The sequence below is a fragment of the Narcine bancroftii genome, chromosome 4, assembly GCF_036971445.1.
Source record: "Narcine bancroftii isolate sNarBan1 chromosome 4, sNarBan1.hap1, whole genome shotgun sequence".
Classification (NCBI taxonomy): Eukaryota; Metazoa; Chordata; class Chondrichthyes; order Torpediniformes; family Narcinidae; genus Narcine; species Narcine bancroftii.
This window is the reverse complement of record NC_091472.1, coordinates 194,923,696-194,937,600: the sequence shown is the minus strand read 5'-3', so window position 1 is coordinate 194,937,600 and position 13,905 is coordinate 194,923,696. Positions and strand designations below refer to the sequence as shown.

At 41.7% G+C, this 13,905-nt stretch overlaps 1 protein-coding gene across 3 annotated transcripts in view; it reads left to right on the top strand.

Moving 5' to 3' along the window:
- The window catches only part of dnah10 (dynein axonemal heavy chain 10), a 677,292-nt gene that overhangs the window by 368,005 nt on the left and 295,382 nt on the right, over nt 1-13,905 (top strand). For all 3 annotated transcript variants that reach the window (XM_069933473.1, XM_069933472.1, XM_069933474.1), the window contains 2 exons: nt 7,177-7,302; nt 10,202-10,418. In XM_069933473.1, coding sequence (XP_069789574.1) covers nt 7,177-7,302; nt 10,202-10,418 — 343 coding nt within the window. The remainder of the gene's footprint in view (nt 1-7,176; nt 7,303-10,201; nt 10,419-13,905) is intronic.

The following is a 13,905-nucleotide window of genomic DNA, read 5'->3' as shown; positions in this document are numbered from 1 at the left end:
AGAGAGAGAGAGCACACGGCCCAGGCCTCGGTTTTATCCTATGGGCCCTCTAGGTCCACCTGGTGGTCGGATGCCATTAGGCCAGGTGCCGTGTCTCTCGGGCACCTGTTGGCTGAGTGATATACTGCAGCGTATCATCACACTAGCGGCATTGAATTCAGCATTGTGAACCAAGACTGGGAAGGCTAATTTGGCACCACCAGGAATCCAGTGGCCCTCTCCTCCTGAACTTTGTACAGGTATTTAGCTACTAATAAGAGGGGGGGGGGGGAGAAGGAAAGCATAGAAAATCAGTTATGTCCAATCAATTCAATCAATTGTAAAGGCATCTATGGCTTCTGTCTGGGGATCTGGCAACTAGGATACATATCTCAGATATTAATACGGATGCATTAAATCCACATGATAGTTTAGACGCCCTGGCAAATATGCAGCTGTAACCCAGATATTCCTTTTGATACACCAACTCCACATCTGTATTGCAAGCCAGTTACACGATGGGGATTTCAGGTATGCTACTGCTGAGGTGTTGTCTAACCTCATCACCCCTTTTCTCTGCACAGAATGACTTCAATCCCAATTGAGTGGCCAACATTTCTAGAAAGTTAATGCCAGATGCTGATGCCAGTCTAATCTCTTGAATAGTCCATCTGCCATCAGCAGAGATAGTTAAGTCTGTGGTATCCCATCCTTCATCACTAGCATCTTATCAGATTTCCATATCAAACTTTCTAATCTCTATCATGGCATAAGCCTGAGAGACATTTGTCATCCACCATGCAAGTCTACTTTAGCTTCTTGCGATAAGCTCATAAGTCTATCAAAATGACCCCAGCGGTCTTTAAGGCTTGTACTTTATCACTTTCCAGGAATCTATATTTTAGTGGACTATACTGAACGACTGGGAAAGCAGCCATCAATTTCCCAATTACGTTTGCTACTTTACATATAGGGGGACATGATTCTGCAATCAAAGCACTGCAAGCCTGAAGAATTTCCACCTTTTTGTCTTCTGGCAGGGTTGTTCTTATAGATTCTGTATTTGGGTGAGGACTGATTTTTCTGGGTGCATAATAAATCCCAGTTCCTGCAGCAACACCATAGTGGCATTCACTGCTCTCTGTGACCTGCCCATGGACCTGCCAATCACGATGGTGTCATCCAAGTAACCCATCACCATATCTCCCTCCTTTCTGAGCAGGGAGAAAACCGGTTTCAGCAATTTTGTAAATATTCTGGGCGCTGAACTAAGTCCATTAGGTAGTGCCTTATATTGCCACAATTCACCATTCCAAATAAACTTCAGGTACTTTCCAGAGAGCAGGAGTGTAGATACTGAATAATATGTACCTTATAAATTGACGAATGCCATAAAATAGCCCTAATAAAGGCATAATGGAGCGAATCGTGTCCATTTTAAAATGTTGGTATAAGACATACTCATTTCGGTCAGATAAATCTCAGATCACTCTCGTTCCCCCACTTCTCTTAGGTCTCATGAATATGTTTGAGACTAACTCATTCCCTTCCCGGCTGCAGGGTTCTATTACATTTTTGCATTCTAAAGTCATAATCTCTTTATGTGTAGCTTCCATGAGCTGGGAGCTGTGTATATAATTGTATAAGCCCTTACTCCTAACTGGAGGGAATTTCTGTGGGTCAAACTCAATGTGATACTCGGAAACTGTATGCCATACATTAGCATCAGTAGTAAGATTACACCATTGTCTAAAGAACATTGTTAATTGACCGCCCACAATTTTATCATGATAATTAGAAAATGCACTCAGCTGTCTATAGGTGGTGCTCAGTTTTTCAACACGCTTGGCTGGCGTGGCTGTGCAATCTGGCTCAACCTCTGCGAAGAGCTTTGGGTGGGAAAATTCTGTCTGTTGTAGCTGTCTCCACAGAAGGCGTTGCCCTAAAAATGCCTGCGTGGTGGTGCCGCCTGAGAGGGATATCATTTCTTAAAGTCCCCTGCGTACCTCTGATAGGGACGAAACATAGCAGTTGCTCTTGCCTGTACTCTTGAGCCTCTATCCACTCCAGCCACTGCCTTCTGCTGCTCATTCAGATCCTTCACCTGTTTACTCAGATCATCACCAAAGAGAAATTTAGAGACAGAATTAGCGAGTTTATATAAATGAGCATACCGAACATTTAGATCAGGCTTTATCAGCTCCTTCCGGAAGCCATTAAGCTTGTAATTGGCATGGGAGAGCAACCCTAGCACATCTTGTCATGTCTCTGTTATATCTGATGACATTGTCTGGGCAAACGCAGTGATACCTTTATCTTGAGAGCCCTGTAATCTTTGCATCTTCATGTCGTTGGCTCTCGTGGGGATGTCAAATTATCCCAAATTGTGGGGTTTACTTTTGGTACATCCAACAGAGGCTAATTGGCTGGGCAGGTGAATTTTTTAATTGAGTCCTCTAGCACCATCTCTTCGAAGACATTAGATACCAGATAAGATATTGACCCTGCAATTTCTTCATCGAAGGGTTGCCCAATGCCTTTCAGTACTGAAAATTTTGCTGCGATTGATGGAACTTTTCTCTCATCCCAACCAATGGGAGTAGTATATTGGGGATCAGGGGACTCGATTTCCACGTCTAGTCCCTCGGGCTCTACCTCATCCCATTCATATTGGAAATAAGATTCCTCCCCCTGCTCAGAAGGCACTTGTGATTTACTCACGATTGCTGATATCATGCTTTCCAACTTGTCCAGTCTTAGCAAGATCTCCTCATTGGTCATGGGCTCTGTGCTCCGGCAGGCTTTTGTGATGGATCCTGACCAAGTGGGTGCCCGTGGATCAGAGACACTTACGTTGTCTTTTCTCAGGCTTTTGGTGCAGCTGGTGGTCATCCTCAGCCGTCGAGCAAGAGGATTAACTATGCTCGGCGAGCAGGTCGTCGAGTGGCCAGGTCTTGTATTACTAAGTGAAGGCACCTCCTCTTCACTGTCACTAGAACTGAGAAGACATGCCCTCATTGAGCTCGCCTCCTGTGGCGGCATTTCTGTATCACTGCTAGACATGTCTGATCCCAACTTCAGCGAAGCTAGGTCAGTGCAGCTAGATTTGGGCCCCTCCCTCCATGAAGGTAGGCCACTGTCGCCTGATACCACCCTCAACAGAGGTCGATCGCCTTGTCCTGACTGAACCCCCAATGGAGGTAAGTTGGCATTGCTGCTCCCTGGCAGGCCTGCTGGTTCTTCCGCTCTTCGATTGCGCTGTAGGAGCTCTATGAACTTGAGGCCTTTTTGCTGCACTCCATCCCCACCTCAGGGCCCAGGAACCTCCCACCGGCTGCCCTTGATCGCTTTTTGCTCACCTTCTTCGAGGGAGAGATTCCCTGAGGTTCACACTCAGCCTCCATACATTGGTCAGATTGTCTTAAACATAATTTACCAACTTTTTTCAACCTTTTGTCAGCACTCAAAATTGCTTCCGTGCTGCAAGTCAAACAGATGAATTGGCTGCACATGCGCAGATGGGATCTCATATTAGCGAACCAGCGAGTATTACAAAAAATAATTATAGGTTGAGGGTTCGATCCTCCACCTAGAAATCTTGTAATTCTTTATTTTACCTCTTTTTGTGCTATTAAACATAAATGCCACTGATTGCTGGTCGATGAGCAGTGTAAATTTTCTGCTGGCCACGTAATGTCTCTAGTGCCTGATGGCCTCCACAATGGCTTGATTCTTTCTCCACTGATGGGTACTGAAGTTCAGGGCCTTGTAAGGTGTGGGGAAAAAAAAGGCAACCAGCCTGCCTGCCTGGTTAAGGGTAGCAGCCAGAGCTATGTCTGAGGCCTCGCTCTCCACCTGAAACAGTGCATTCTTGTTTACCGCATGCACGGTGGCCTTTGCAATATAGCTCCTAACATAGCTGAAAACCGCTTGGGCTTCAGCTGATAATGGGAAGGAGATGAACTTTAAGAGGGGGTGGACTTTATCCAAGTAGTGAGGGACCACTGGGCATAGTAAGAAAAGAAGCCCAGGCACCTCCTCAAAGCTTTCATGGTCTTCAGGATTTGGAGGTCTAACTGGGGCGCATTAGATCGGGGTCAGGACCAATGACGCCATCCTCCACCACATAGCCCAGAATAGCCAGGTGTTTAGTCTGGAACATGCAATTACTGGAGTTGTACATGAGATTCAGGAATTTGGCAGTGTGGAGAAACACTGAAGGTTGGTGTTGTGGTCTTCCAGAGAGTGTCCACAAATGGTGATGTTGTTGAGATAAGGGAAGATGGCCTTTAACCTGTATTCATTCAACCATTTTGTCCATCTGTCTCTGGAAGACTGAGACCCTGTTTGTGATACCAAAAGGGACCCTCTGGAACTGATAAAGCTGTCCGTCTGCCTTAAATGGTATGTAGGGATGATCCTCGGAATGGATCGGTGACTGATAATATGCAGCTTTCAGTCAATGGTTGAAAGGATCTAGAACTGCACAATTTCGTTTACCATGCCCGAAATTCAAGGGAGGGGGCATGCATCCAGGAATGTAAAGTGATTAATTTTTTGGCTATAGTCAATCATTAGCCTGGACTTTTCTCCCCCTTTCATTACTACCACCTGGGCTCTCCATGAGCTGTTGCTTTAAGCAGCTGCTGCATCTCGGCTCTAATAAATTCCCGATCCCCTACATTGTATTGCCTGCTCTTTGTCGCTATCGACTTGCAATCGGGGGTCAGGTTCAGAAACAGTGGGGTGGGGAATCAATATTTAGGGAGACATCCGGGTTTTGGGACCCTCCGTTCTACACCGTGATTAGAGGAAGTGGGTCTGAGTACTCCATGGTCATGCTTTTTAAGGTGACACAGGAAGTCCAGCCGAGCAACACAGAAGCATACCAATCCTTCAGTACATGCAATCTGAACTTACAAAATCCCCCCCTTCACAGTTAGATGTATACCCATGGATAGTCACGGAGTGCGAATGCGATGCTACAATAGTCCATTGGATACACTTTTAAGTTGTACTACAGAGCAGTCACAGAGTTTATAAAACTTTCAATGGAGCCAGTGTCTACCAATCAATCAGTCAAGTGTCCCTCATCTCCATCGTTGAGTTATTCAGTTGGTGAGGTCTTGCTATTGGTAAGATTAAAATTGTAACGTGACTGATTGCACTCAGAGACTTGAGGAGAGTACAAACACGCTTTTAATAGCTTACAATCAATGGCCGGTAGATGTAATAGTCCTCAGGTAAATCTGAGGTAAGGCAGGAAAACCAGGGTTTATATTGGGGTAGGTAAGGGAGGAGCCAATCATCTGAACAACACACAGCCAGTGAATTCTTGTTCACTGGACACTGTTATTCCCTCAGTGCTGGTCAAGAAGCTACAAACTTGGGCCTCTGCACCCCCATCTGCAACTGGATCCTTGACTTCCTCATCGGAAGACCTGTCAGTACGAATTGGAAATGTCTCCTCTTTACTGACTATCAACATAGGCACACCTCAAGGATGTGTGCTTAGCCCACTACTCTACTCACTATACAACCATGACTGTGTGGGCAGACATGATTCCAGTGCTATCTACAAGTTTGCCGATGACACCACAGTTGTTGGCAGAATCACAAACAGTAATGAACAAGCATACAGGAGGGAGAGAGACCAGCTCGTTAAGTTGTGTCACACTTACAACCTTGTGCTCAATATTAGCAAAACCAAGCAGATGGTTGTGGAGTTCAGGAGGAAGTTAGGAGAACATGATCCAGTCCTCACGAGGACTCAGTAGTGGAAAGGGTCAAAAACTTCAAATTCCTGGGTGTCAGTATCTCCAAGGATTGTCTGGAGCCTCCATGTTGATACAATCACAAAGAAGACTCACCAGCAGTTATACTTTGTGAGGTGTTTGAGGAGATTCGGTATGTTACCGAAAGCTTACACAAGTGTACCATGGAGAGCATTCTGGCTGGTTGCATCACTGTCTGGTGTGGAGGTGCCAACGCTCCAGGATAAGAAAAATAACTTCAGATGGTTGTTAACTTGGCCTGTGACATCATGGGCACCAAACTTTACTTCATCAAGGACATCTACATGAGGTGGTGTCTTAAGAAAGTAGCCTCTATCCTCAAGGATCTCCACCACCCAGGCCATGCCCTCTTCACTCTGCTACCATCAAGAAAAAGGCACAGGAGCCTAAAGTTGAGCACTCAGCAGCACAAAGACAGAATGAACCAAAGACACTGCGTACTTTGACTTTTCATTTGCTATTTTTATTTATTATTGTAAGGCGGTTTATATGAATGACTGCACTGTGATGTTACCGCAAAACAAATTTCGTGACTTGTTCATGACAATAAATTCTGATTCTGATTCTGAAATAAAATCATTGAGAGATTCAAGTCTCCTTTATTTATATAGAACATGTAATATTACACAAAATTGCCTTCTTGCTGCCATAAGGCAGACAAAGAATCGACATTAGTGTTGCCCGGTGCCCCTTACAGTAAGAAAGAAAGAGAACCAAAAGAGAGTCCCTTCAGAGCTATTGAGTGTCCATGGGTTCACTGCCAGTGCTCCTGCAGCCTCTGCATTTGCAGAGATTCTTGTTTGATGCCTCGGCAACCCGAGCTTCAGATCCAAACCAACACTATCAGAAACCCTTCAGCACCTGAGGCCATTCAGGAGCCAGTTCTGCCATCAGCACCCTCTCGAATCCCGGCTCCAATACCTGGTTCCCAAGAGCCAGTCTCCAGCAGCCTGTAGCCCATCACCAGTGGCCAGCAGCCTGTGTGGGTACATCAGTGCTGAATCCCTTGCTGGTCTGCTGCCTTGGTCACTGTCCTGTAGGGCCATCTCCTCTGTTTCTCCTCAACAGTGGGATGTTCTTTCCATTTCCAGTGCCCTGCAACAGTCTGCTGCTCCCTGGAATCTGCAACCCCTCATGTTCACTGCTGAGCACAGGTGTCGCCATCTTCGGCCCAGACCTGTGATTGCATAATTTTAGTTTAAAAACACTTGGCCCCACTAACAGATTGATCTGATCTGACAGAATCCAAGATGTACTTTGCCCAATCCAGGCAACCTGTATTGAGAAGTTTTGGAATGTATGGTGAATTAAATATTAAAGGTTGAAAAAACCAGCACTGTAAAGTAACAGCTTGAACTCACAATATGATTTATTACTGTTTTTTTCTCTTTTGCAAGAACAGACTGACCTCCCCAAGCTGTTTAATAAGTATGTACCTCACATCCTTGAATTCATAGTGGAGGGGATGATAGATGGCAGACAAGTGCAGAAGTTAAGAACAATTCTCCCTCAAACAGAACTGAATATGGTAAGAAGATACAATGACAAAGCATTGTTATGGGTAGTATCAGCAGAGAGATTAGAAAAAAAGATTTGGAAAGTCAGGTTGCCATTAGGTATAAATTGATAAAAAAGCAATGCTATAAAATGTAAAGACCTGTGTTATTAATATGTGAATTTATTTTACTATTTAAACAATATAATTAGTGATTTCATTCAGGTAAATGGATTTTCTCCTTCTAGTATAATTGCATGAAAAATCAAAGGGCATTTCAAATTAAGATTCTCAGTTCCTGCCAATTTGCTTCTATCTGGTAGGGATCAGTTAATACATTAGCACATAATTTGGTATCTTAAAGACAAAATGATAGATGATATTGCACATATTTCCATGGGACTTTTCCTGTTCCAGTTCTCATTGTTATTTGGAACTCCCTTACACTTATGTGAGTGAGGTTTCTGCTTAACTGAAACCAAATTATGTGGATGTGTAGTGAAACATGAAAGTCTGCAAATGCTGAGATTGTGGTGGGATGGAGGAATTGAAATGGGGGGCACTGGGAGATCTATGCTATTGAGCACCTCAGCTCTGACCACTGCAATTGCATGGAACTCTCAGTGGCCATTCAGTTCAATTCCCCATTCCATTCCCTTGCTGAAATGTCTATGGTCTCATTCATTGCAAGACTGAGGCCACCTGCAACTTGGAAAAACAACACCTCACCCTCCAACCAAATGACATTAACATCGACTTTCCAATTTCCATTAAGAACTCCCCCCCTTTTCTTCTTCCTCGTCTCCTTCCCTATAGTTCTGTCTGTATCTCTCTCTCTCTCTCTCTCTCTCTCTCTCTCTCTCCCCCCCACCTTTTCCCTCTGTCTCCTTCCACAGACCCAAAATCAATACTCACCTTTCCTCTGATAATATCCAATTAACAATTTTTGGCTGTTGGTCGGGACTGCTTCTCCTCTCATTCTTTCTCATTTCTCTCTATTCTTTAATTAAGATGCCTGCTTTTGCTTATACCTTGAAAAGGACTGAGGTCCAAAATGTCAGTAATGTATCTTTACCACCTATGGGTGCTACGAGACTGGCTGAGTTCCTCCAGTATTTCTGTGTGTTTTGATTATGTGGACTTGTAGAACAAGAAGCCTGATGATGATTGTCAGGGAATTATTGGAATCCATTAACGTCATGGTATCAGTCATGGAGGCACAGAGTCACACAGCACAGAAACAAGTGCTTTGGCTCACTATATTCATATTGACATAAGGTATTCACCTGTACTAATCCCACTTACCAGCTCTTGATCCTCTGCCATTTTGAATAGACAGTATATTCAAGATTTGAACCACGCTGTGGTAGAAAAATTTCTTCCTCTGATCTCTTCTTACACTCTTTCCTAAAATTTTGCACTCTGACATTATTCACCTCTGCTCAGGGGGTAAAATTCCCATTTACTACTCTATCTATACCCCTTATTATTGTACATCAGGATCCATCCTCAGCTCCTTCCACTCCAAGGAAATCACATCCTGCCTGTCTCTTATCTCCAAAACTGTGCATCCCATGTAACCTCCTGGTGAATCTTCTGTGCACCCTCTTCAGTCCATTCATGTTCTTTCTCTTGAATGGTAACTAGACCAGTACACTGGCTGTGGCATAATTGATATTTTATTAAGTTGTACCATGACCTTCCTCCTTTTATATTGTGATGCCTCAAATCTGTCTTACCCCTAATAGTGTTCCCCAAATGCATCACCATGCTATTAGCTGGATTAAATGCCATCTGCAATTGCTCTACCCATCTTACCAACTGATCAATATTATTTTGATTAAAGTCCATGCAGACTCCATCAACTGTCCTGCCCTCATCAATACATTTTGTTTCCTCTTAGAAAGTCATGTTATGATTCTGCATGGTCAACTTGGTTTCATGAAATGGAAATCATGTTTGATATATAATAAAATCTTGAGATGGAAAAAATGTCCGAGTAGAAGAGGAGAAATACAGATACTGTCATATATTGCTGTTTGTAGAGGGCATTTGTAAAGTTTTTAATTGTGTCGATAAGACATTGGTGGCAATGCTGAAATTTGCTACCTATTCCTAAATGCTATCTTGAGTACTATTGGGGAGGTATCTTTAACATACATGTTGGACAGTGATAAAACATTATATATTTTTATACATGTCAACATGTCAGGAGAGCCTGTGGGTGGTGGTGCATGTCCCCATGAACTTGCTGGTTAAGAGAAGTAAATTCTATATTATTCATGTTGTAGAGGGATTATACCAGAAAAGTAATTGCAGAAAACTTTGCTCACTGAAGTGCAAAGAGCGATTCTGAGAGAGATCAATATGGTAAACACCTAGGGTGTTTATCCTGGTGAAACAATCTAGTACTCAGAGGCCTCAGAAAGGATTTAATATTTAGTACTGAGGTCAGAATGATTTTTACTTAGTATGTATAGACAACTTCATGTTATATTACATTCCTGTTTTATTACAGGACATTAGATAGTATCTAATCTCAGAACCCTCCATCCCAGAAAGCTTTGCCTGCTCAAGATTGAGATCAGTGGATTTTTGGAGTCCAGAGATAATGGGATTAGGCAGGAAAGTGGGTCTGCTCCACTTTATCAGCTGTGATTCCATTGAAGAGGAGGTCCAAATAGCCTCCTCCTGCTTCCATACTCTGAAGGGAGGATTAAAGATTAGGGAATGGTGAGGGGAATTGGAGAGGAGCATGTAACCTGTCAGAGAGATGTCACTAACAAAGTGACATAGCTGTACTACACTTTGGCATAAATCAGCATTTTCATGCAAAGGTCTGAAGTTTCCTGAATGTTTTTAAGCAGAATCATACATAAATTGTGTCTAGTATATACCAGGGTTAAGATTTGTTTTGAATAATTTTCCCCAGGTAATGCAACTCACTAAGATGTTGGATTGTTTGCTGGAGAAAGAGATGGATAGCTTTGATGTACTAGAATGTTACTTTATTGAGGCCTTGTATTGCTCTCTGGGGGCCTGTCTTCTGGATGATGGAAGGATAAAATTTGATGAGTATGTTAAACGCCTTGCCAGTATGTCAACAGTTGAAGCCTCAAATATCCTTGCTGGCCCAGGAGAATTACCTGGTAAGTTTTTCATACAATATTTTATCATTCAACATAAATATTCTTGCTGAATATTAAATAGGTAAGATTGTGTAAATACAGGCTATTTTCAGAAGAGGACTATAAAATTGCTTCCTGATTATTTCATTTGCTCATAGGATGTGGATGTCACTGACAGGTCAATATTTATTGTCCATCTGTACTTGTTTTTAAGGAGGTGGTAGCTATCTCCATGAATTGGTGCAGTTCTTTAAATTAAAATTTTAAAATTTAAATTTAGACCTACAGCACGGTAACAGGCCATTTTGGCCCATGAGTCCGTGCCACTCAATTTACACCCAATTAATCCACAACCGTGGCATGTTTCGAATGGTGGAAAGAAACCAGAGCCCATGGGGAAAACCCATGCAGACACGGGAGAACATACAAACTCCTTACAGACAACACGACCTTCGAACCCCAGTCACAATCGCTGGCACTGTAAAGGTGTTGCGCTAACCACTATGCCAACTGTGCCGCTCAGTGAAGATGCATCCTGTGAGGTCTAGGTGGGTATATGCTGAGTTTAGATCAAGATATGCTGGAAGTCATTTTGGTATGAGAGTGATGTTTTCCTTGCTGCAATTGAAGAAGCTGTGGTTATTTGCAACACACGTCTTGTTGGTCATGCTACGGCAATTTTTAAACAAATCTTTCATTTAATAATCATGATAGGAGACGAATAACTAAAAAGTTTGGTCTTTTTTCAAATACAATTTTAAAGGAGTAATGGGATGGCAGAAGGATTTAATGGGAATGTTCTGAAATTTGGTGTCTTTCTAAATAAAAGCATTGTGGTAAATAACGCCACTCCATTATCCTTTGTTCACTGCACCACTCGTTACAGCAAGATCATTAGTGGGTGGAAAGTATTGGATGCACAGAGGCCTGATTTTCTCACATATTTTTTACATGGAGAAGAAGACTATTCGGACTAATAGTTGATACTGACTCACAGAGTATTCCCATTTATCCCATATCCATCTTGGTCACATGCAACTTCACTCTCTTTTGTATAATCTGCAATTGTCCACTTTTCTTTGACCAACTGCCAACATTAGGGCCAACATACAATGGTTAATTAACTGATCTACTAGCACATCTTGGGAACACGGGGGAAAACTGGAACACACAGGGGAAAACAATGCAATTACAGGGAAGTAAATGAGAAAATCTGCAAATGACAGGATCTAGTGCAGTACACAAAAGTGCTGGAGAAACTCAAAGGTCATGCAGAATTTGTAGATTTTTTATTTAAAGTGTTAAGAAAATTTGGAATAGCACCCACATTTATAAGTTTGGTCAAAGCTCTGTAGAATAAACCTAAAGTGAAAGTAGTAAGAAATGGGCAAATATCAGAATTTTTTTAATTGATTAGATCAAGTAGACATTATCACCTTCATTATTTATTTTAGTCATAGAGCCTTTGGCAGAATTAATTAGACTTGATAATGATATTAAAGGTTTTAAAGTAGAGAGGAAAGAACATAAGATTAGTTATTTGCAGTTGATGTTATAATGTATTTGACTGAACCAGAAAGATCATTTTTTAAATATATTTTATTTATATTTTCACATTTACATTGTTAGTGCCATCAATGGCAATTCATATTCAAATTTACATATACTCCATTCTCATTAGTGACTGTATACATAGACTCGTGTCCTTTCCAGCACCACCACCCCACCCCTCCAACATCTAATACAAGACAGCTCATTCAGAGTTTGATCAACAATAAAAAACTTTCTACACCTGGGAAATAAATAATAATTAGTGTACAAGGATTGTCGCAGTTCAGTGAGCAGCAGTTGGGCTGATATATGTTCTTGACTGATTAGTGTGGGGGAGAGGATGCCGCAGCAGGGAGCGGGGGAATCAGTCGCTGCCATATGCCTATGTGGCGCATGTACGGCTGCCAGATTCTTCAAAAGGTGCCATATTTGTTTCTCAAATTATAAATTATTTTCTCCAAGGGAATGGAGTTTTGTATTTCCGTGTTCCATTGTTCAATACTGATATTAGATTCAGACTTCCAAGTAGCCATAATGCACTTCCTGGCCACTTCCAAGGCGATTAAAATGAATTGGATTTAAAATTTGGACAGCCTCATTTCAGCCTTATGTCCATTATATTTCCCAACTGGAACAGTTCTAGGTCCTGCGGGAATCATTTAGCTATGATTTTCTCTAGGACTTGGCCTAGCTCTACCCAAAAGGGCCTCACCTTGGTACTTGGTTGCGTGCATGAATGTCCCAGTCGCAATGCTGCATCTGAAGCATTAGTCAAAGAGTTTTGGTTTTGACTTTTTTATTTTCTGCAGTGTTAGATACAACTGATGCAGAAAATTATATTGCACCAACCTGTACCTTGCATTGATGACTGTGGTCCAGTTTTCCCGGCATAAGTCGGACCAGCATCTCTTATCAATTACAATACCCAAGTACGACTCCCATCTTTCCCTTGATCTATGGAGGCCCGGTTTGAGCCCATCTGAATGGAGCAGGAAATACATTGCAGAGATGAATTTCTTTCTGCTCCACCTTCGAATCATAGTCTCTATGGCACTGCATCAAGGTAGGGCCATACTTAGACCCAATATGTCCTGTAAAAAAGATCTTATTTGAAGGCAGCTGTGGAATATCTGATTTGGCAAATCATATTTATTTTTGAATTGCTCAAACAACATTAATTGCCCCTGCTTGTAACAGTCCTCTAGGCACCTGATGCCATTACGGCCCCAGCTGTCAGGATCCTGTTACCTACTGTTAATGGTATTAATTTATTGGGAGTCAGCCCCACTTTGATGTTCAGATATTGGTTAATTTTGTTCCAGATATTAATCACTAGTTTTAATATGGGGCTGCCCTTCTTTCCTTTTTTTAAACTTTATTTAAAACTTTTAAAAATAATATGAAAACATTACATAAAAAGAAATACAATAAAAAAATCAACAAAAAACCCTCCCTCCCCCCTCCTCCCTCCAGCCAGCTCCACAAGGGGAGCCAAAAAGAAGTTTCAAATAATTACAAATTTAAAAACAATACAACATTTTAAGATATTTCTAAACCCATACATCCAAAATAAGGCAACCACATTTTAACAAAGAAAGAATAATTATCATGTAAATTATATGTTATTTTTTCCATATAAATACAAGATCTCAATTCATTATGCCAATGAACTATATTAATCTCTACATTATCTTTCCAAGTAATTGCTACACATTTCCGTGCCACTGATAACGCTAAATGAACAAAAGCTATCTGAAACTAATCCAAACCCAAACCAGTCAAAGAAACTATATAACCCAACAAAAAAAATTTTTTGGGTCTAATGGTAGTTTAATTTTAAATAATTTCTCAAAAAATACCCTAATTTTTTCCCCAAATGTTTGTACCTTATCACAAGACCAAACTACATGAAGAAAAGTTCCAATATTCAACCCACATCTAAAACACAAATCTGAAT